Source organism: Mauremys mutica, chromosome 1 (genome assembly GCF_020497125.1).
Source record: "Mauremys mutica isolate MM-2020 ecotype Southern chromosome 1, ASM2049712v1, whole genome shotgun sequence".
Lineage (NCBI taxonomy): Eukaryota > Metazoa > Chordata > Testudines > Geoemydidae > Mauremys > Mauremys mutica.
The window spans coordinates 177,064,712-177,089,261 of NC_059072.1; the positions used below are offsets into that span (position 1 = coordinate 177,064,712).

General features: G+C 45.8%; 1 protein-coding gene across 2 annotated transcripts in view; it reads right to left on the reverse strand.

The window, feature by feature from the left end:
* POU2F1 (POU class 2 homeobox 1) overlaps positions 1-24,550 on the reverse strand; it is a 235,728-nt gene that overhangs the window by 49,065 nt on the left and 162,113 nt on the right. For both annotated transcript variants that reach the window (XM_045001982.1, XM_045001981.1), the window contains exons 8-9: positions 8,400-8,494; positions 5,419-5,592 (exon numbers count right to left, since the gene is read on the reverse strand). In XM_045001982.1, coding sequence (XP_044857917.1) covers positions 5,419-5,592; positions 8,400-8,494 — 269 coding nt within the window. The remainder of the gene's footprint in view (positions 1-5,418; positions 5,593-8,399; positions 8,495-24,550) is intronic.

The window sequence follows — 24,550 nt, forward strand, 5'->3', positions numbered from 1 at the left end:
GAGTGGTTTTCAACCTGTGGTCCGTAGACTCCTGGGGGTCCGCAGACTATGTCTAAGATTTCCAAAGGGGTCTGTACCTCCACTCGGCATTTTTTAAGGGGTCCGCAAACGAAAAAAAGTTGAAAAGCACTGGTATAATAAATACACAAAATGCAATGCTAAGAGTCCCTATTACTGGGACAAACCAGAGGAAGGTGATATGAGGACATGATGACATGAAAATAGTGTAAACAGCAAAAGTTGTGTAAAGCTTTCACATGCATATTGTATGGATTATGCAAGATACAATGCTTAATGTTGATTGGAGGAAGGCTGATGAATACATAGTATGAAAAAGTATAAGAAGCCTAGTGAATAAGGGCCCAAGTCCAGATTGCCAGTTCAGAAACTCAAGGAATGAAACCGAAGGACTGGACCGGAGAACAGGGACTGACCATGAAGTGCAGGAGAGCTTCCCAGTACCCCAGAACTTGGTAACTTGGGTCCCTACCTGTTCTGTCTTATCTGTTTGTTGTCTGGCATAAATATATGTTGAGAAACTGTCAGAATTATTGTTATTTATAAATTATGTAAAGACGAAAATTAATTAAGCCTAAATTGGGTGTATTTGGGATGCTGTTACTCACTTCTTACAGGCTGGACCAGAAAAGTAGAGGAGCACTGTATGGCCACCTCAAAATCAGATGAGATGTCATCCCTGTGTCCATCAGAAGGGCAAGTGGTGCTGGTACCAGGGATGCCGGAACCTCCGTAGAAGTTGAGGGCCCCACTGCTGTTGGGACAGTGGCCCCGCCCCCGTTCTTCCTCTTCTCCTGGAGGCCTGTCCTCTGCTGCTCCTCTTCCCCTTGAGGCCCCACCCCCAGCCAAGCCGGAAGCCAGAGCTGGGACATGGTAAGAACTGCCCCGGGAGCCAGTACTGCTGTGGGGAGCCCTGGACCCTCCATTTTCCCTCGGCGGGGAGCTGGGGTGCACCGCCCAAGGCACAAGGAGGGCCCAGGGCTCCCCACAGCAGCTTGGGTTCTCTGGATGGCCTTTACCATGGTATGGCTCTGGCTTATGGTCTGGCCAGGGGGGTGGGACCTCAGGGGGAGGAGGAGAGAGAGGGGGGCCCATGGTGGTGGTGGGAGGCTAAAGCCCACCTCAGCCCCCCACCGGGAAGAGACTGGGGATCACCTTATCAGCTCTCCTGCTGTGAAGCGCAGCCCCCTGCCACTGCCACTCCATGCCTGCCCATGTTAAAGAATGGGTAGGCATGGCCTTTCCACTTTTAAAAGTATGGGGGCTATAGTCCCTCTGGAGTCCCCCACAACCCCGGTATAGGCACCTGTGGCTGGTACCAGGGATCAAGTGGGCACTGCAGACCAGAGAGGATCTGGTAACTGCATCAGTACCAGAAGTAGAATCTTGGCTGGTTGGTGAGACGGTACTGGAGGATATGTCTGTACCAGCCAGAAACTCTTCTCAGTACGCTCCATGGGTTTGTGTGGAACCAGTGACCACGTCAGTACTGAGGATGAGTCACCATTATAGATAGCAGGACTGTAGGGTAGGTCAATTCCAGGAGGTAAGTTGGTACCAGCAGAGTGTCTCTCTTAGTAACTCTGAGCAATGACGACTCAGGTTCTTCTAGGATCCAAAGATCCTTGTGGAAAAGGAGCCTGGACGGTACCAGAGACTCCAAGTAAGGACCCTCAGGAGTTAGTACATAGAGTGGCACTGGAAATGGTACTGAAGTGCTATCTGTGCACTCTTCTCTGCTGGCTCTGGAAGGTAGTACCAATGAAGATTTCAGCTTAACTTTGTCATTGTGTTTCAGAGGTGCTGGGTCCAGTGCCAACTCTGGTGTTTACAACATGGCTTCTCAGTACGTGGTGTGGTTTTCCTCGCCAGTACCAGGGTCTTGGTACTAGAGGAGATGAGGCCTCAGAAGAACCCTTGTTTGGATGAAAGGTCTCCTGAGAGCTGGATCCACAGGGTGATTTTTTCCTTCTTTGACCCCATTTTGGGGAACAGACTTGTTTTTTATGATTTGAGCAGTTCTGAGGGGTCCCCAAGATGTTTGTTTACTCCAGGAGCGGTGATGGTCGCCAGGGCTTTTTGAGTAACTGAATATATATATATATAGAGAGAGAGAGAGAGAGAGAGAGAGAGAGAGAGGAAAAGGGGGAAAGGCAATCTGATCTGACTCAGACCCTGCAGGTCCCAGGCAACATTCCAACAAGAGTTTTAACCTGTTGTCCCTCAATTTTTAGGTCTACTTTTAAATCCTGAGCAGATACATTTGGAGGGGATGAGAGTCTCTCCCAGGCAGCGGAGGCAGAAGCATCTCTTTCTGCAGGGAAAAAGACCTATGGCATGTGTGGCAGGGCTTGAAGCCCAGGATCATGGGCATAACCTGTTACTCAAGACCACGAATTGAGGCCTAAGAAAAAACAAACAAGAATGGAAGGCGCACTCCCCCCAAATACAAACTGTGCAAGATAACAGAAAAATAAATAAAATAAACTACTAACAGAGTAAAAAAAAATAAGCAAGAGAAATAGCAAGCAGCTTGGCAAGCTAACAGACTCTACAACATTCTCTCAAGTTGCAGGCAGTTGAGAAGGACCTACAGTGATGGTGACTCTGCTCCCCCAAATATCCTCATATTGGAGCAGAGGGTTATCTAGGGCACAGACAATCTCCAGGAACAAGTGCATGTGTAAATGCACATCCCGGGGAGCACCCATAGTGATACTACTTGAAGTAGTAGTTATTCATTTCTTTGTGAACAATTTTCCCCAAAGATGGTGAAGGCATTACTGTATGGGAATTAGCAAAGAGTCACCCACTACTGAAGTAGAGGAAAAAGATACTTTGCAATAAACAAGTTTGATCCACTTCATAGAATGACTGAATCCTCTTACAGACCAATGAAAACAAATATGGAGCACAATATGAGCAGTTACACTTCATTACAATAGTGTCATTCGTGCCAGAAGAGCGGTGACAAGAGAGAATATTCCAATCTGTTTGTATTACATCACAAGATATTATAACACGTCAAATCATAAGTTTCCATAGTAGGAATACATCTAAACTAGCCAGTGTGAATGTAGATAATGTCTGTATTTCGAGGATTATCAGCTATCTCAGATGGAATACTTGGCTTGGATTTAAATGCATCAAACATGCAGCTATTTTAAAAAGAAATTAAATTATATAAAACCCCTAAATTAATCTGTTTTGGGCACTTACTTTAAAATGATACAGAACTATCGCAAGTCAAAACCAGTTTATTATATTACCCCCAAAATGGAATGTAATAGGCAATTAGTGTACAATGCAAACTAGATCCTTGTAATTATTTTTGAAAAGAACAAAAGTAAATCCAATGAGTTTGAAAATAACCTACTATGTCACTGGCAATGAATTTTTCTGTTATCCTTTGGCATGCAATCTAATTATCTGACTATAGGAAACCTTAGTAATAAGATCCTTAATTACTACACAATTATGTAATTAGGTAATAGTTATCATTAAAAACTAACTACATTATGTACATATTTACTCAAAGAATAAGAATAGATCAATCAAGTAAATACTATGCCATTTAGAACAGGTTGTTTTTTTTGTTTTTTTAAACAAAGGGAAATTTAATACAAACAGCTGCCTTTGTATTATACTGGAATTGTGATACTAAGCTCAAAAGCCAGGGCTGATCTAGAATCCTTGAGTTATTGTGTCTGCTTTTTCCTCCACAGTACAAATTCAGGACAGTGTCAGTAAGGAGAGTTAACCCCTTAACTTAAAAATCCTGGTTTCTGCTGCATAATCATTTCACAATGACACAGCAAGGCAGGCTAATTGTCACAATTGTGATGAGCACAAACTAGAAATCCTCGGTCAAGCAAGAGAAGCTATTCTATTCAATACAGGTGCTTATATCATGCTTATCACAATAATATCTGGGTAACTCCTTCACCTCATGAGGGAGAGACTGAAGTGTGCCAACAAAACACTCTTCATCTTACTAAGAACAAGCTGTTCTTGTGCGGTAATGAAGATTCTGGCAGGAACTTGTATTATGAACCCTGATTTTTCAGGCATTTAGAATGTTGTCAGAAAAATAAATCTGATCTTGGACACATGCTTTCAGCTACAGTGGGTTCACTTATTCTGAATTCACAAAAAATTGGATTGGCTGCTTTGAATTCAGACTTCTGATTTTTGTTTTCTCCTTCCTCTAGCAAAACATGCTAATGTGTAACAGCATGCTACCAGACTTCTTGATAGGGACAGCGGATTTTAATTTTTAAGGAAAAAACATTTAATTTTAATATTTTCAAGAAGCAACTCCTGAATCCAAGCACAGTGTCACTTAGCAACAAGAAAATGGAATATATAATCATACTTTGCACTACTAGTAGCACCTTTCATCCAAACATATTCAATATATTCAAAATTATTTTCTTCAGCCTCACCCTGATGGGTTCTTGTGCTCTGACGCCACCAACCTAAATGGATTTCACCATTGGGCTTTAGGTAAGCAGACAAGTGAACCTTTGCTCTGATGAGCCCTATCGGGTGGATGTTGCTTTCCCTTAATTTTGCTTCTCTATCCTCACTTATACACTGCTAAATACTTAATGGCAAAAATGGGTTTTGTTTTTTTAAGGTGGGTTTTTTAGAACTCAGGAGTCCAGGCACCTACTTCCTTGCTCTAACCCTAAAACAGTTCCTTCCTTATCAATTATTTACATATGAACCTGGTGAAAGGAAAATGATTGATAAGCTTGTCTTCAGAGTATTCAATGTGAACACTATTCCAGAGTGGTGATCAAACCTCATATACTTTAAGTTTATTATTTTCTTATTCAACTTATCTTTTCAAAACTTGTTTCTGAATCATCTTTTAAGATTTCTCCTCTGCCATTTGAGTTCTTATTTGCGGATCCTTGCAAGCCTTAAACCTCAAATACAGAATCACTAATATTTAAAAGGAAAATGAGTTCAAATGATAAAACCCTTCAACATATAAAGCAGCTTCATCAGTTTTGGCACAATCTTTAAACACTTAGAACGGTGCAGTGTGCTATATGACTTTAGAGGTTGCATTTCTGAGGGCAGCTTTTAAAGTGTTTTGACCTATTCTTTTTAAATCTTCTAGGCTGAACAGTGCACATTCAATAACAGCCTGAGCTGGTAAATGCATGCACCTGCTGGGAAAATGGCTACCTTTTAAAACCAACAAGGGAGCAAGTAAGATGTGTATGGCCTTTTCTGTTCTTTCCTAGAACCCTCATACAGAAGGGAAAGACAAGAACTTAATTCTATTTAAGAAGGCTCTGCTTAAGAGGGGGTGCTATTGTCCCCTCCCTCCAGATCTGAAAACTGATTTAACCCTATATTGGGAGGTATAGGGTTACTCAATTTTACCTGAGTGAATCCAAGTTTGATCCGTCTTTGTTTGAAAGTCTTGGCAAACTGCTCAAGCTCCTCAAGGTCACTGGGCTCCTCCAAGCTGGGAGTGTCAATTCGCTTTGGTGTTGATTGGCTCTGTGGAAGTGGCTGAATGGGGGTTGCTGCTATTGTGCGTGTAGGGGTTGCTGGCTGTTGAAGGCAGGAGACAAGAAGAGAAAAACAAAAAAATGAAAAGATTTTTAGACACAAAATAGTGGAAATAAATCTCACTCGGGAGTCCAGATTCCCACAGGAGACAGGTTGGATACGAATATATCTACCATTTCTAATAAATCCCAAAGCGCTCTCAAATTTATTGACACTGCTCAAATAAAGGCCGTCACAATGCACTGTACTGTATTAGTACACAGTCTTTCAAGAAGGACTCAGTCAAAACCAGCCAAGGAAAAACAAAAGATACATTGTACCAGTTTACCAATGCCTTCTACCTGCTCCAAGAACAGTTCAGCATGACTCGTAATATATTTCAATATTTTTGAAGAGTTTGGCATTCATCTCCTTTAATTATTTTAAAATTCAATTTACTGTGGGTGCAGTATCAAGTTGACAGCTCTACAGACTCAAATTCTCTATTTTTCCTCAGAACAATCTCAGCAGAGGCAGCAGCACAAATATCTCTAACATTTCCCCTTGTGAATGTGACACAACCTTGACCTGGAGGGACTACTTTGGGAAGGGGAGAAGTTTGTTCCCTTGGCACCTCTGCTGAGACTGCTCACAAGAAGAGTATTTATAATGGTGACATTATATGGCAATAATTCCTCTTCAAAAAAATAAATAAAAACTTGCAGAAACGAATTTCTTTTAGGTCTCTGATTTTCCCAGCATAACCAGATAGTTTCCTAGGAAACTACTGAAAAGTTTGCTATTCCTGCCAATTAGCCTATAAAGATAATTTCCCAATATAAAAGTAGGAATACAGGGTATCAGTAAGAGTCTGAGATATGTCTGTGTGCTATGGAAACCACACTCAGGCTAGGTTTCACACAATCAAAATATATTAAGAGAACATTGGGGTTGCACAGTTAAGGTTTTGCACATAATCTGAATGTTAGAATTTCCTGAGCTTTGAGTGCTTTACTCCACCTCCTTGGGTGTATGCATTGTTAAAATGCAGAGCTGAATCCTCTTCTTTGGCCAAATTCTGTTCAGTGCAGCTGAGGGGCTTGGGCAAAGATGGTTTTGTGCCAGTTTATGCCCTCAACCCAATTCTGACGCTGTTTATGCTCCCAATGCAACACAGAGAAGCTTCAAGATCGCTCTAAATTGCGCTGGTTGGTAATAGCCCCCAAATGGCCATTCCATAGCACCTTAGTGCTACAGCCATATCTCCTACAAAGCTGAACCTCCAACTGGCTCACTAAAGTGGCTTTTTACTTTGGTTAGTGCTAGTGATATTCTGCAATGCAGAGCAGGTGGTTTGGGGGGAGGGGGAGAGGGGGCAGGATTTAGCCCACTATCTTTAAGTACACGAACACGTATTATTGCTCAAATAATATACAATCTTTTCAAGAACCGTAGATACATATGTTGCACACTAATTTTTTTTCAGTATTTTAAACTTACTTAAGCTATATTGGACTATACAAACATATCTGACTTCAATTTTTATTGAAGTTCTTTTTTTCCCTATGTTACATATTAGAGCAAATCTTTGTTAGGGACATGTGAAGCTCCCCAAGCTGTGAGCTAGAATAGATAATTTCCACTATTCTTCATTGCATATAGAAAATGTAGTAAGCAATACAAGTACTGGTACTATGTACTTTTCATATATGGGACTTTCACAGACTGTTAACAGACGCAATAGTATGTGCTACAAAATACTACTTGCGTTCAAAGAAAAACATCATGTGATAGTTATTCTGTTATTTCAGAAATAATATGTGATCATATAATTAGAGACTATTGTAATGCACCAACACAAGCAAGCAGAGTTAAAGCTGCAGGCACTTTAACATTACTTTTCCAGAGTTTTGAAAGCTTAACCATAGAACTTTAATAGTCTCTTAAAATAATTTAATTTTTTTTTAAAGAAATAAATAATGGAAAAACAGCTAAAAATTAGCTTTACTCTTTTGCTGACTTGCAAAACATTGGCAACAATATAGAACTCTTTGGCTAGAAAATAGACCACTTTGCCCCCAGATCTTTGGAAAACTTCCAGGAGAGAAACCCTCTCTTGCACACTTTAGGAAGCCCTCAACCCTTTTCCTGTAAGTTTTAGGAACTCTGAGAAGCTTATAAAGAAGTGGAGGCATTGATGCTAATGTTCCTATGGACATGTTGTCTTAAACCCCACACATCTGCTAAGTAAGCAGCTAAATTAACTGCACACTCCTGAATAGTATAGCCTCTTTTAGCTGTGTAAAGTATACACAAAAATTATTCTAACTATATAACATGAAGTCTTCAGTCTTATAATTTAGTCAAATCAAAAATACTTTTCACTAGAACAATTAAAGGCACTTTTACTCACTGAGGGCTATTTCCATGCCAAATATCAATGTACAGCCCTTTAGGTTTTAAATCTATTAAAAACAAGGTTGCAAAAATGTTTAATATAATGGGAAAAGGGTATTGTTCCACCACTCTACTTGTACTCAAAATTGACTCAACCATTTTTGTTCAAACTACTAAAAACTTCCACCTTTAGGAAAAGGCCAAGCATGGAAAATTTCAGTCCAAAGAGTAAAAGTTTTGGTAAATTATGAGTGAATGAAAACAGGGAAATCTGAAGGGAAACTATTATGCAGCCTTAATATGCAGATAACTATCACTGCAGCTGGCACTTCTGTTGGATTGTAGTCATCTAGAAAAGTTAGAAGACTAAGTAGCTTAATGTTCATTCTTGCAACAAACATGTATGTGCCCCTCTTGCACATTAGTTTGAGTCCCTCAAAGAACTGCTGAAAAGCTGCAGGAGGAAAACTGACCTGTGAGGTGAGGGTGATGCTTGGCTGAGACTGCAGGAGGTTGGCTTGGCTTTGCTGAGGTAGTTGCGTTAAGAGATTCTGCGCTTGCAGGAGACCTGAAAAGAGGTGGTTTGGCAAACAGTTTCAGAAACTTTAGAAGCAGACTGAAATGAAACATTTATTTAAAGATAAATGAGAGGCTGACATCTCCAATGTCTTTAATTCTCAGTCCACAATTCCCCTGCATTCCTCTAAAGCATAGGGAAATTCAGCATTACTTTAGCTGTGATGCAGACACAATAAGTGCTGACTGGGGCTGCGCTTATATTATATGTAGGAAGTGTTTCATCTAATGACAGTACTATCAGCTTAATGCCTTGGAGGTGTCACTTGGCCTTCCCTTTCTGATTTGGTACTTGACGGTTAGTAGATAGCTGAGGGTTGAAGAGCCAAGTAAAAATAAACTGAAGCCACTGATGAAAGTGATTAAATGTTACACTCTGCACAATATATTTCAGCTCTTGGAACATCCCTTTAGAATGAATGAAGAATGAAATGGCTTTAGCAGACAAGTAGTATAACACACAGAAGAAACATATCCAATCACTTGCAAATACAAAACAGAGAAATAATTACTCCTTTCTAAAGAGTCAGTCTATCTCAAATGTTAGATAACATACTGAACATTCTTTAGGTTGCAGCACAAAAACGGAGGTTACTTACCTGTAACTGGAGGTTCTTTGAGACGTGTGGGCCCTATCTGTGTTTCACAGGTGGGATACGCATGTGCACCATGAGCCTGAGCTCAGAATATTTTGCAAATAGAGTCCATGGGCCCACACATGCACCATAGCTCTCCTCATGCACCGAACCAAGGACATAAAAGATTGCGTGGGCCAATGCCTCTCCAGTTTCCCAACCTTACCACTGTTCAAACAATCCACAGCAGAGGGGATTGCGGATGTGTACTGGAATACAGATAGGGACCACATACCTCAAAGAATGTCCACAATTACAGATAAGTAACCTCCATTTCTTCTTCAAATTAAGGTCCCTATGTGTATTCCACATGTGGGAGATTAACAAGCAACAGTCAACAGGGGGTGGGTACGAGGACACCGAAGTGATGGCTGACTGTAGCACTGCTGTCCCCACAGCTATATACACAGTTGACAACTGGAACAGAATGTAATATCTTGTGATGGTATGCAGAGTTCCAAGTAGCTGCCCTATACATCTAAGAGAGGTAAGTCTCTCAGCTATGCAGTCTAAGTAGCTTGCCCTCTAAAAGAGAGAGAGAGAGAGAGAGAGAGAGAGAGAGAGAGAGAGAGAGAGAGAGCGTGCGTGATGAGCTGAGGGATAGCTCAGTGGTTTGAGCATTGGCCTGCTAAACCCAGGGTTGTGAGTTCAATCCTTGAGGAGGCCACTTAGGGATCTGGGGCAAAAATTGGTCCTGCTAGTGAAGGCAGGGGGCTGGACTCAATGACCTTTCAAGGTCCCTTCCAGTTCTAGGAGATTGGTATATCTCCAATTATTACCTTATTACCTATTAGTTGGTAACAACTAGCTGATATCCATTTTGAAAGTCTCTGTGCCAATACAGCTAGACCCCTTGATCACTCTGCTATGGAAACAAATGCTTTAAAGTGTCTTCTAACATCTTTTGATCATTGCAGATAGAAGTTCGAGCCCTTCACACATCTAGAATCTGTCCATCTCTCTTCATCTGAGGCATGTGGGAAAAATACCTATAAGTGGGTTACCTGACTCACATGAAACTCGGAAACTACTTTAGGAATGAATCTAGGGCGGAGTTGTAATCACACCTTTTCTTTATAGAATGTAGTATATGACACCATGAGCGCTCCCAGCTCACTGATTCTTCTGGCTGACACTGTGGCTATTAGAAAGGCCACCTTCATGGACAGATGGGCCATAGACCATATGGCTGGAGGCTCAAAGGGGGGTTTAGCGAACAATGATAATATAAAATTGAGGTCCCACTGAGATGTGAACTTCACAAATAGTGTAAAGGATCTGAGAATTCTCTTCAGAAATCTAAATGTGACAGCGTGAGTGAATATTGTACCGTAATCCACAGGAGGATGGAAAGTGCTGATCGCTGCTAAATACACTTGCAGAGAACTGAGTGTGAGACCCAAAGATTTAAGGGTAAGTAGATACTCTAAGACAGGGGTATGCAATCTATGGCACACATGCTGAAGGCGGCATGTGAGTTGATTTTCACTGGCACTCCCACTGCCCGGGTCCTGGCCACCAGTCCAGGGGGCTCTGCATTTTAATTTAATTTTAAATTAAGCTTCTTAAACATTTTAAAAACCTTATTTACTTTACATACAACAACAGTTTAGTTATATATTATAGACTTATAGAAAGAGACCTTCTAAAAACGTTAAAATGTATTACTGGCATGCAAAACCTTAAATTAGAGTGAATAAATGAAGACTTGGCACATCACTTCTGAAAGGCTGCCGACCCCTGCTCTAAGATGATAGGGATCCTGGTGGATTCTGGAGACAGCTGCATTGGTGAGCCCAAGTGGAGAAACATTTCCATTTTGCTGAGTAACAGCTCCTTGTAGAGACTTTTCTGCTTTGGTTAAGGATGTATTGCACCCTTTTAGAACGTGAGTGCTCTATTTCTGATACCCATTCAAATATCAGGCCTTGAATTGCAGCGGTCCTGGATTGACGTGCTTGTACCTACCCTTGTGCTGTGTTAGAAGGTCCAGCAACATGAACTGAGAGCTTCAACAGATCCGTAATAAGAACTGCCTCGGCCAGTTGGGTGCAATCAGGCTGACTCAAGCTCTGCCCCGGTTGATCTTCCATAGAACTTGTGGTATCAGTGGGATGGGAGGGAAGGCATACCCCAGGCAACCCTTCCATGACACCAACAGGACATCTCCCATTGAGCCTTTGCTCAGGGAAGCTGTGGAGCAATGCCAAGGAAGTTACCTGTTTTCCCACAAGGCGAAAAGGTCCCAGGCTAGTGTGCCCTATTGGGAGAAGGCATCATCGAGAACCAAATTATGTATCGCCCATTCCTGATTTACAGAAAAATGCCTGCTTAGGCAGTCTAAGGAGTTTTGCACCTCTGATAAATATGCTGCTGACAAGGTTACATGATGGCTGATACATCAATTCCAGATAAATCTTCTCCAGTTTTGTTCTCTGGATGAGAGTCAAACTTTGGGCAGAACTGTCACTTTGCTGTTTATTTTGAACTTCTCTGGTGAGTACAGAGAGAGAAGCCAGGCTTGTAGGCAGCTAAGATAAAGCGTGACGAATGATGTCATGTGTGCATGAGGCCAAGGAGTGAAAGGCAAGTTTTGACTGACGTCCCAGGTCTGACAGTGACCTGATTCATGAGTGTGTTAATGGCATGAAACCTCTCAAGTGGTAGATACGCTCTTTCTGTAGTCAAATTCAACTTCACCCTATAAAATGTATGAACCTCATGGCGGTCAATGTGGATTTTTCATGATTGACAGATATCCCGGGAAGGCAGAAGACTGAGCAGAACACTGGTTGCTCACTGGACTGTCCTGTAAGAACTGCCCATCAGAAGCCAGTTGTTGAGGTAAAGGAAGACTATAAATCCCTCTCTTCTCATCGAAGCTGACACTACTGAAAAAACTGTTGTAAAGACCCTTGCTAGACCAATAAAGAGGACTCTGAATTGGTAAAGCTCTTGATCGAAGAGAAACCTCCAGTGGGCTGGCTTGATGTTTGTGAGAAAATATGCATCTTTCATATCAAGAGCAGCGATCCGTGTGTTCTCCAACAAGAAAATTATTGATGCCAAGGATATCATGTGAAATTTTAGTTTTTGAATGAACCTGTTCAGCTGTCTCATATCGAGAACTGGCCTCCATCCCCCATTCTTATTAGGGATGAAGTAACGGGAACAGAATCCTTTTCTTTGATGTTGAGGTAGAACCCTTCCTAGGGCACCTCTTAGGAGAAGGGAATTTACCTGCTGTTGAAGAATCTCATTGTGAGAGTGGTCCCTGAAAAAAAACTGCGAGGGGAGTTTGTGGTAAGAGGTACCAGAAACTTGATCAGATACTTGCCATGAATAATCTAATACACATTTGTCTTTAGTTAAGGCCCTCCAGTTTTTGGCAAATTGGATAAAGTGACTTCCAAATATCAGAGAAAGGGAATGAAGCAGAATCCATAAAGAAATGTGGGTCTCAACAGTCCCATTGAAAGAAACTCTTTGCTCAGGGTTTAGAGTATAATATGGTGGTGGATGTTGCAGAGGCTGGGTTCCTGGGTCTACAAACACTGTCTCTTGCATGGTGGCCTGAGGATGCTGGTGGTAAAACTGCTGAGGTGGTGCTCTTAGCCTATGCCCCAATCTATGGTGTTTTCTCTTAGAGGCAGGGGTATAAATGCCCAACGAATGAAGTGCTGTCCTCGAGTCTTTGAGGGAGTGGATAGACTCATTCATTTTGTCATGGATTAGGTTGGTGTATTGAAGGGCAGATCTTGGATGGTACTCTGCATCTCTCTAGGGAAACCTGAGGATTGTAACCTCAAGTCACTCTTTATAAGCATGTCTGTAGACATCCCCTAGATATAGTATCTGCCACATCCACCATGTCTTGGAGGGAAATTTTGGCTACCAATCTCCCCTCATCCACTAAGGCCTGGAAGCAGGGTCTATCCTCCTAAAGGAGCTTGTCCTTGAATTCCAAAACCTTCTTATAATTAGTAAAATCATATTTGGCCAAGAATGCCTAATAATTTGAGATCTGAATTCAAGAGAGGTGGAAGAGAAGACCATTTTCCCTAGAAGGCTGAGCTGCTTGTCTCACCTATCAGCAGGAGCAGACTTTTGGTGTGTTGTTTGGACCACTCTGTAGCTGCTTACACCAAAGAATTAGGCAATGGGTGAGAACAAAAATGCTCTCCCCTTGGATGGAACAATGTAGTGCTTCTCAACCCTCTTAGGGGTGGGAGCACAAGAAGCAGGTGTGCACCAAACCCTCTTTACCAGGTCCATTGTAGGGGTAGGATTTTACGTTTGTATTAAAGGTCATAATGCAGTATGTATTATATGTATTAATGTATGTCTTGAGTTCATCCTGCCAGCCACCCTTTTTGAATAGCAGAAAGGAATGACTCTTTGAGGCACTGGTAGAAACGCATCTGACAGACTGTCAGTGTCTGTACTGACATTAAGGCAGGAACAGACCAGAACAGTCCTTATGACTGATTATGCACCCTTTGTTTTAGGATAAGTTGTATCATAAAAGATGGGGTCTTGTTTCCTATATGCATAACAAACTAGGCCCTCTGGTCATTTCTTTGTTTAAAGGTTTAGCAAGTAAGACAGGACCTTGTATTGTGTCTGCTAATTAGATTGGAGGAATACTGAAGGCCCAGGCCACAATGTGAACTGTTTTGACCACAAATTTAGTAAAGTTTAATTTACAATGCCTTTCTTCTCAATATAAAACACTGCTGTTTGTATACCTTTGAAGGTCTCTGTAAAAGACTGTTTGTGTGAATAAGGGTGTATGCATCAGGAAAAGATAAGGTGTGAAGGCCATTGTTGGAGCCAGATGGTCAAGGGAGGAGGAGTGAAGAGACTTAACGAGACTTATTGACGCCAGAGAACCATCAATGCGCATCCATGACTGAGGGAAGGCAGATTGATGACCCTGAGGTGGAGACTAGCACCCCTAAAGACAACACAATTGATTAAATCAAAACCAGGACAGGATAACCCTCTCGGGGGTGCTTTGGAATGTTTACGTCAGAGGATAACACCAATTAAGGAGTAACCAGTCAAACTGACACAGCAAAATTCACAAACTTGAACAGAGAAAAAGGACTATAAGAACAGGGTGTTTTGCCATTGGGCTTTGGGTTCGTCTTGCCACAACTCCAGGAGCATCGGATTGTGACCGACAGAGCCCGGCTCCCGATCTGGCTGGCCACTAGATTGATCCAGACTCTGGACTGGTAACTTTAAACATTGACTGGAAGGAGAGAGAGAGAGAGAGAGAAGGAGAAAGAGAGAGACTGAAAAGCATATGCTAACTGCTGTATTCTCAATAAATTTGGCGTGTTGCCTTCTCCCCTATAAAAGATCTCGTGTACTTTGTATAAGCATAACATCATGATGGCCTCGCTGATAGGGAGGGCCACTCAACTGGGACTGGAAGACTGCAGCATGTCTAATAAACTGTGGTGAGGCTCCTGGACTTCCTCAAGCTGAATCTGTAGTTCTGCAGCCACCCTATCCATGAGCTCTTGATACTGTTTCAAGTCATCTGGAAGGGACAGAGAAGACTGAATAACCACCTCATTCAGTGAAGATGATGAGACTGCTCCCAGAACTGTTGGACTTGACTCACCTTCCCCTTTCAAATATTCCAGTGGGGTTGGCTGTGGATGTCCAGGCGATGGCAAATAGAACTCCTGCATGAATCCTAGGTGTCACTAGAATGGATTAACTAGTGGAGATGGACCTCTTGGCATAGGGTACCACCTCTCTCTTGGCTAAGTGTATTTGGTTGGAGGTTGGAACCCTGATCTTCTGGGGCTCCTGTCTCATACCACCTCTGTCTGATGCTGAAGACACTCCTGCAGGGGCCTCAGACTCATTTAAAGAGAAAGCCGGATCCCTTATATCTGGCAGAACTGATGGTACTGTTGGTTGCGCCTCAAGACTGGGAGGTGGGATAGGAGAATGACTGTGCCTCATTGGGAAATTCCTTTCTTTTGGTGTATTAATGTCCTGGAATGTCTCAATCGGAGGGTTGAATGCAGACAGAAAAGACCAATATCTCCTCTGGGGGGATGCAGGTCTCTGATCATCATGAGATATGAGAAGAGTCCATTGGTGGAGCGGTCAGAACTGGAGCTTCCCTGGCCACTGGGGCAGTTGGCTCCCTCCAGGTCAGGGTTGCTACTAGTATCACATTGGCACTAGAAATAGATGGGAACACCAGGAGCTGTTTATCCCAAGCCTTCAGGGGGGGGGGGGGGATGAGGGGGAATTTGATAGCTGCTTTCAACTACCTGAAAGAGGGTTCCAAAGAGGATGGATCTAGACTGTTCTCAGTGGTAGAAGATGACAGAACAAGGAGTAATGGTCTCAAGTTGCAGAGGGGGAGGTTTAGGCTGGATATTAGGAAAAACTTTTTCACTAGTAGGGTGGTGAAGAACTGGAATGGGTTACCTAGGGAGGTAGTGGAATCTCCTTCCTTAGAGGTTTTTAAGGTCAGGCTTGACAAAGCCCTGGCTGGGATGATTTAGTTGGGTTTGGTCCTGCTTTGAGCAGGGGGTTGGACTAGATGACCTCCTGAGGTCCCTTCCAACCCTGAGATTCTATGATTCACCATTGGAGCTGACATCAGAATCACTGGATTCATACCTCTGAATGCCTCCTGCTCCTGTTGAGAGGATTTACTCATGACTAAGGTCTTAGTGCTCATATGCTCTCCTGATTCTGATAGGGTCGGGGAGCGATCCTCTCTCTTTAGGAGCAGTTTTAGATGAAGATGCCTTGTCCTTATGTCTGTGAATGTGACCGTTGCTTCTTCTTGGGTGTAACAGTCTTATCCTCTGTTCCTGAGCTCATGCTCAGCAGTGCACTACCAGCCTGGTGACAGTGATGGGATAGTCTCCGGCCCAGATCTCACTGGGGCCTCATTGCCTTCTCCATGAGATGTTTTCTGAGTCTCAGTTCCTGACCCTCATGAACTCTGGGAGGAAAAGAGCGGCGGATGCTGCACTTCGCAGAAATATGAACCTCACCCAGACAGCAGAAGTACCACTGATGTTTGTCGCTCACTATAAAGGAGCGAGGGCAGGAAACAGTTTTTGAACCCTAGAAATAATCCCAGACCTTTTGGGGGATGGGGGGAATCCCCAAAGTGGGAAAGAAAACTTTTTAAAAATGAAAATGTAATTGGAGAACGTTTAATTTGTTAATTAAAACTAATTAAATAAATATATACTGGCGATGAAATGTTGAGGGTTGATATTCATGGAGAATAAAGCCCTCTGCTTATGCGTAGAAGAGGTTCAGCATAAGCAGCAGTGATCCAAACTTCCCCAAACACCTAGACAATGTGCTTCAACCCTGCCCCTCAAGTACCACTGAGAGCAAGAGGGCACAATTAATCCATCGTTCCTTTGCTGAGACTGTCCATAGCTCTACTTATGCCGTGGTTTCTATGATGTGGACATCTGTCTAAAAATTTGACTGAAACTCCAGTTGCAATAAATAAATCACTCAGCCAGCTGACAGTAATGGACTTCTCAATTTTACTGACCTGCAATGAACTCCAACTAGTGACCTAAAGATGAAAGGCTCAGACTGGTTTGGTGATGCCACCTGCTGATATACTGATGATGGATAAAAATTAGCTGTCCATGCTGATGTCATCAGATCTCTCAACTGCCTTTAACACCACTGATCATGAGTAGAATTGGCAAAAAAAAATTGTGAATATATAATTTGCTGAAAAATGAATTTTTCAGAGCACCAAAACTAATCACAAATTCAGGTTCTATTTGGCAAAAGTTTCAGTGACAAATTCTTAATGTTTTGTTTCAAAATGTAGCTAATTTAAAAACAAAGCTAAGGTAAAACACACCAAAAACCAACCTGAAACGACCCACTGAAAAAAATTAATTTTGGGTTAAATTAAATGTTTTGTTCAAACCAAAACATTTTTGATTTTTTCAATTTCAGCAAGAAAAAAAGACGGTTACTCACCGTTGTAACTGTTGTTCTTCGAGATGTGTTGCTCATATGCATTCCAGTTAGGTGTGCGCGCGCCACGTGCACGTTCATCAGAAGATTTTTTTACCCTAGCAACACTCGGTGGGTCGGCTGGGTGCCCCCTGGAGTGGCGCCGCTCCTCAGTTCCTTCTTGCTGGCTACTCCGACAGTGGGGAAGGAGGGCGGGTCTGGAATGGATATGAGCAACACATCTCGAAGAACAACAGTTACAACGGTGAGTAACCATCTTTTCTTCTTCGAGTGATTGCTCATATGCATTCCAGTTAGGTAATTCCCAAGCCTTACGTAGGCGGTGGGGTCGGAGTGAGATGTTGCAGAATGCAAAACTGCTGAGCCAAAGGCTGCATCATCTCTGGACTGTTGAACCAATGAGGCAAAAGTGTGGACCGAGGATCAGGTAGTTGCACGACATATCCCCTGGAAGGGTAAGTGAGCCAGGAAGGCAGCAGAAGAAGCCTGAGCCCTGGTGGAATGTGCAGTAAGGTGGCTCGATAGAACATGGGCCAAATCACAGGAGGTGCGGATGCACGATGTCACCCAAGATGAAATCCTCTGGAAGGAGACAGGTAGGCCCTTTGTCTGGTCTGCCAGTACAACGAGGAGTTGGGGCGTTACGAAAGGGCTTTGTTCGCTCGAGATAGAATGTGAGCGCCCTACGGACGTCTAGGGAGGGCAAATGTGCTCCCCTCGCGATGAGTGTAGCTTCGGAAAGAAGATATCCTGGTTGATATGAAAGGTCGACAGCACCTTGGGGAGGAAGACCGGACGTGGTCACAACTGCACTGTGCCCTTGAGAAACACAGTATACCGTGGGTCCACCGTGAGAGCCTGAAGCTCGGAGACTCGTCTGGCCGATGCAAAGGCTACAAGGAAAAACTGTCTTTCAGGACAGGTATATCAGCGAGCATGTTGTCAGTGGCTCGAATGGGGCAGTCATAAGACTGGTTAGAACCAGGTTGAAGACCCAGGTTTTGGCGGGGCGGCAAACTTGGGGGTATAAACGCTCCAAGCCCTTGAGGAACCTAGAAACCACAGGGTGTGAGAATATGGTGCGGCCACTCTCCCCTGGGTGGAAGGTAGAGATGGCTGCCAAGTGTACCCTCAATGATGACACCGCCAGGTGCTGCTGTTTGAGAGACCAGAGGTAGTCCAAGATGGAATGGATCGGAGCCTCAGTGAGAGAAACATTGTGCGTTTCGTAGCAGCAGGAGAAACGCTTCCACTTGGCCAGATACGTTAACGGAGTGGAAGGTTTCCTACCACCCAGGAGAATCCTGTAGAACCGAGGCAGAACAACGTGACTCGGATCGGTTTAGCCACGCAGCAGCCATGCTGTGAGGTGCAGGGATTGCAGGTCTGGGTGGTGAAGTTTGCCGTGATCCTGCGTTATGAGGTCTGGGAAAAGAGGCAGGGGAATCGGGTTGGCTACCGACAGATCTAGCAACATGGTGTACCAGTGCTGTCTGGGTCACGCTGGAGTGATCATGATCAGGTGCGCTCTGTCCCTGCGGAGTTTTAGCAGGACCCTGTGAACCAGCGGGAACTGTGGAAAAGCGTACAGCAGACAGCTCGTCCACGGCATCAGAAAAGCCTCCAAGATCGAGCCCGGGGAGAGGCCTTGGAATGAGCAGAACTTCTCTCTTTCTGTTCTCGTGAGAGTGAAGAGGTCTATGCGGGGAAAGCCCCACTTCCAGAAAATGGAATGGATAACGTCCGGAGAAATCGACCACTTGAGAGACAGGAAGGATCTGCTGTGGAGAAAGGACGCTACCAGGTCTATCGATTGGGCTGTGCAGAAGTCCTGGAGTTGGATAGTTCCCTGCAAAGGGGGGAGGACCGTGCTCCTCCGTGCTTGTTTATGTAACACATGGCTGTTGTGTTGTCTGTGAACACCGAGACACAACGGCCTTGCAGGTGCTGCTGAAACGCCTGGTACACAAGGCAGACTGCTCTCAGCTCCCGGACATTGGTGTGCAAGGCCAGCTCTTGAGCCGACCGAAGGCCTTGAGTGCGAAACTGACCCAGGTGAGCCCCCCAGCCGAGAGATGGGGCGTCCGTCATGAGGGACACCGAGGGGTGAGGTGGATGGAACAGCATCCCTGCACACACCAGGGAGGGCGTCGATCCCCAGTCGGGGGAGCCTAGGACGCTCAGGGGGATCGAAGCGACCATGACTATGCTGTCTCTGCCTGGGTGGTACACCGAGGTGAGCCATGATTGAAGTGGACGGAGGCGAAGCCTGGCATGTTTGGTTACGAACGTGCAGGCAGCCATGTGACCCAGGAAACCTAGGCAAGTGCGAGCCAAAGTTGTCGGAAAGGTCTGTAGACCTTGTATAATTGTTACCATCGCGTGAAACCGAGGCTGAGGTAAGCAGGCTCTGGCGAGACTGGAGTCCAGGATGGCCCGAATGAATTATATTCCCTGTGTGGGAATCAGAATGGATTTCTGTGTATGGATCATCAGGCCTAGACGCAGGAATAGGTCCTTGTCAACGCCCACATGACTGGTAACTTGTGCCCCGGTGGTCCCTCGAATGAGCCAATCATTTAGATATGGAGAACGTGTAGCCGACGGTGGCGGAGAGAGGCGGCAACTACAGCCATGCACTTTGAATACACTTGGGGCTGTATAGAGGCCAACCGGGAGGACCGTAAACTGGAAATGACGGTTGGCCACGAACCGGAGGTACCTTCTGTGTGGAGGATAAATGGCGACGTGAAAATACGCGCCCTTCATATCGAGGGCGGCATACCAGTCTCCGGGATCCAAGGATGGGATGACGGTCCCCATGGATACCATGCGGAACTTCAGGTGTATCATGAACTTGTTGAGTTCCCGCAGGTCTAGGATAGGTCTGAGACCTCCCTTCGCCTTGGGGATTAGGAATTAGTGGGAGTAGAACCCTTTGTCCCTTTCGTCCTTTGGTACCTCCTCTTTAGCTCCGATGGTGAAGAGCATCCGCCCCTCTTGCAAGAGGAATTGCTCGTGAGAGGGGTCCCTAAGAGGGACGGGGATGGATAGGCTTTTGCACCATTGGTGGTTAGAAGGACCCTGATTCTGGCCCCTTTGGGGTCGACTGACGCCTATGACTGCCTCAGCGACGCCTGCTGGCAAAGTCCTGTTTTTGTCTAGGCGCAGAGTAAGGGCAGTGAGCGGAAAGGTCGGCGCTGAGTCATCGGCGTGTGCGTGCCGAGAGGGAGCGCATAGTGACCTTGCTGTCCTTTAGGCTTTGCAGCCTAGGGTCAGGTTTTTTTTGTGTTTTGTTTTTTTTGTTTTTTTTTGGAGAACAGGCCTTTGCCATTGAAGGCAAGTCCTGTATAGTGTGCAGCAGCTGCGAGGGAAGGCTCGATAACTGGAGCCATGAAATGCGCCTCGTGGGAACACCCGAGGCCAGAGTCATGGCTGCGGAGTCAGCTACATCCAACGAGGCCTGGAGGGAAGCTCTCGCCACCTTCTTCCCTTTTTCCTGGAGGGCAGCAAACTCTTGACGGGAGTTCTGAGGAACCGACTCCGTAAATTTGCCCACCGCTGCCCATAGTAGCGGCTAAGCAGGGCTTGCTGGTTTGCTACGCGAAGTTGCAGGGCCCCTGCCGAGTATATCTTACGGCCCAGGAAGTCCATTCACCTAGCCTCCTTGGATTTAGGGGCTGGTGCCAGCTGACCATGGCATTCCGTCTCATTGACGGACTGGACGACAAGGGAGCAGGGGGGAAGATGTACATATAGGTACCCGTAGCCCCTGGAGGATACCATGTACGTGCATTCGACTCCCCTGCCCGCGGGCGGGATAGTAGCTTGAGACTGTCAGATAGCATCCGCATTGGCATTGATCGTCGGAATGAACGGTAGGGCCACTCTAGTGGGGGCGTCAGCCGACAGAATGTCTACAACTGGATCCCGTATCTCCGAGACTTCCTCCACTTGGAGATTCATATTGAGTGCCACCCGTCTCAGGAGGTCCTGATGGGCCCCCAAGTCGATTAGAGGAGGGCCCGAGGAGTAGGCTCCTGCCACCGCCTCATCTGGGGAGGGGAAGAAGAAAGGCCGGGGACAAGCGGGTCCTGTGTGGGCTCGCGCTCCTGGATGATCTCCTGATCCGGTGGGATGTGGGAGTCCGGTGGCTGAACCGGGGCTTCCTCCATACCGGTCGGAGGGGGGCGGCTAACTATCGCCTCTGGCACCCGGTGCTCTGACGGAACAGAACGAGATGGGATCACAGGTAGGCCTTTGGCCTGATGGCACGCCCAAGATGTACAGGGTGACCACTGATGGGGTCAGGGTCCTGGGCCTGGGGCACTTGGAAGACTCTGGTGTGCACATCCGAATCACAGTCCTGCGCGTATAAACTGCCTGCGCAGGACGACACTGATGCATATCTGGATGGCCATGGAGCTAAAAAGCCCTGGGCAGAGTCTCCCTCTCTAGCTGACGTCGCTTGACGCGGCACCGGGGATCGGTACCGGGAGCCATGCCGGTACCGGGAGCGAGAACGGGACCTGCAACTGGAGCGGTGGCGGGAGGTAGACCGAGATCTCGTGGCTCAACGTCGGGAGTGGCGACGGGAGTCCAGTGCCTGGAGCGGTGCCGGGAGCTGGATCGGCGCCGAATGTACCCGGCCAGCGAACGGGACGCTGATCGGTGCCGCGAGTACGACCGGTACCGAAATGGAGAACGGCGCCGGGACTGTGAGCGGCATCGGCACCTGGATTGGCGACGGGACTGAGAACATCTGCGAGACCGCGATCGTGAAGGGTGCCGCTCTGCAGTGCCGACGCAGGGTGGTCTGATCAAGGCAGGCTTGCCGATCGACTATATAACCCGCACCAGCAGTGCTGGGGGTTGAGGCAGCGCAGGCGCTGTCATTGCAATCAACTCCCTCGACGTGGAAATGTCTCCCGCGTGGAGGGAATAGTGAGCTCAACCACGGCTCGCACCGGGGAGCTTTCCGGCACCGGACTCGACGGCTCTTGCGTGGCCGGAGTCGATGGTGCCGATATTGTCGGTGCCACGGCAGGTATCGGTGCCGGGCGGTCCAACTTAGTATAGCGCTCAGGCTGCGGAGCAGGCGGCTTGGACGCAGCAGGAGTCTTGTGCCTCTTCATCCTCCAGAAGAGGGATCCGTGCCGAGCGGACGTCGGTGCCGGCGATGGCCGGTGCCAAGAGGCCTTGGCGGTACCGGCGATCCGGTGCCGAGGGAGCGCTTCTTGAAGACTGACCAGCGCTCGGTGCCGAGAGCGGAGGAGTAAGAGCTGCCTCCCTCAGGAGCTGCTTGAGACGAAAGTCTTGCTCCCCTATTGTTCTTGGCTTAAAGGCCTTACAAATGCGGCACTTATCTGTTAAGTGAGATTCCCCGAGGCACTTAGGAGAGGATCTCTTGCCGGCATCGGCTTGTGGCCAGCCGAGCACGGTTTGAAACCCTGTGAACTGGGCATAGTACCCGGCACTGGGTGCAGGGAAGGGGATAATCCCCGAACCCCTGTGAACTATATACACTAACTATACTACAAATAAATAAAGTTAACGACAACTATATAAATCTGAACTATATATACAAGAATTAACGAGAGAAACTACGAATAGCTAGGGAAGTGGAGGTCAGCTAAGCCATGCTCCACTGTTCCAATGACCGACACGGGCGGTAAGAAGGAACTGAGGAGCGGATGGGTCGGCAGGGGTATATATTCGGCGCTATAGCGGGACCACTCCAGGGGGCACCCAGCTGACCCACCAAGTGTTGCTAGGGTAAAAAAATCTTCCGACGAACGTGCACGCGGTGCGCGCACACCTAACTGGAATGCTTATGAGCAATCATTCGAAGAAGAACTAAAATAAATAAATCAGTTTTGGTTTAGAAACAAACCAAGGTAGTTGTTTTTTCCCCATGCCCTCAGATTTTTGGTTCAGTCCCCAAACAACAATAAAACAAATTAATTATTCACTCCATCATAATCATGAGGCTTTTACTCATCTGGTGATTGTGGAAGTAGATTGTACTTGTCTTTTGGTGATTATGTTATTTTCTCTCAAAAGAAATCTTGGGGATTAGGCCTGGTCTACACTACAGAGTTTTGTTGACAAAAGTCAGCTTTTATTGACAAAGCAGTGGTGATGTACACACTACAATGCTTTCACCGGCAAAACTCTCCTGCTTTGCTGACAAAAAAAAACAAAACAACCTCGACAAGAGACAGAGCTTTTTGTGGCAAAAGTTGTATATACAAAGTGTCAGTGTAGACACTGCGCTTGGCTATGTCACTGCAAATGGCCTCCAGGAGTTGTCTCAATGCCCATCCTGACCACTTTGATCAGCAGTTCGAACTTCGCTGCCCTGCACCCAGGTACATAGGCTTCTACCTCTCCCCCTTTTAAGGCCTGTGAATTTTTGAAATGCTACTTCTTGTTTGCTCAGTGTGGACAGCTCACATTGCATCTTCCCAGGTGAACATGGCAGTTCCATGCAGCAAACACTCACCTGCTTCAAGCACACCTGAGTTCTTGGATCTGCTAGCACTGTGGGGAGAGAAAGCTGTCAAGTCCCAGCTCAGCTCCAAGCATAGGATCTTCAAAACCTACAGTCAGATTTCTCATGGCATGTTGAATAAGGCCTATGAATGGGACACACATCAGTGCCATGTGAAGATAAAGGAGCTGAGGCAGGCATACCAGAAGGCAAGGTAGTCAAACCATCACTCTGGTGCTGCACTGAAGATCTGCCACTTCTATAAGGAGCTGGACACCATCCTCAGTGGCGACTTCACCTACATTGCCAAGAGCCCAGTGGATACTTTGGTGGGGCTGGAGACAGCGGACTCAACCCCAAGGACGAAGTTGTGGACAAGGAGGTCGAGTTGGAGGATGATGTGGAGCACGTCAGGGTCATTTGGTGGTGTGGCAAGTCAGGACCTCTTTTCCACTCCAGAGGAGTCTAGTCAGTCCCAGCAGTCGTCTCTGGTGCATAAGATTCAGGAGAGGAGAGCTGTGGTAAGTGATCTTTTTGAGTTGCACAGTTAATGAGGTAGAGCTGTCCTTTGCTTTGTATATTCTAGACGTGGATGATGGGACAGAAATGTAAAGACTAGCTGTGTTTGAGTGTACTTCACATTCCCCGGTGTAGCTAAGCTGTGCAGTGGAACAGCATGTTAATGCACACCAAGATTTCACAAGAATCCTCCAGAAAGATCTCTAGGAAACTTTCTGGAGGCATGTGCCAATCCTCTGTTGAAGGTTCTTTGGCAGAGCTGCTTTGTTCCTTTCCCCGTTGCAGGAAACTTTCCAGTGCCAATTGGCAATCACTTGTGCAAGGATCAAACCAGGACACAGGTGAGCAGTATAGGGACCTGGTCTGAAGCCGCACACATGCAGGAGACACAACTTGC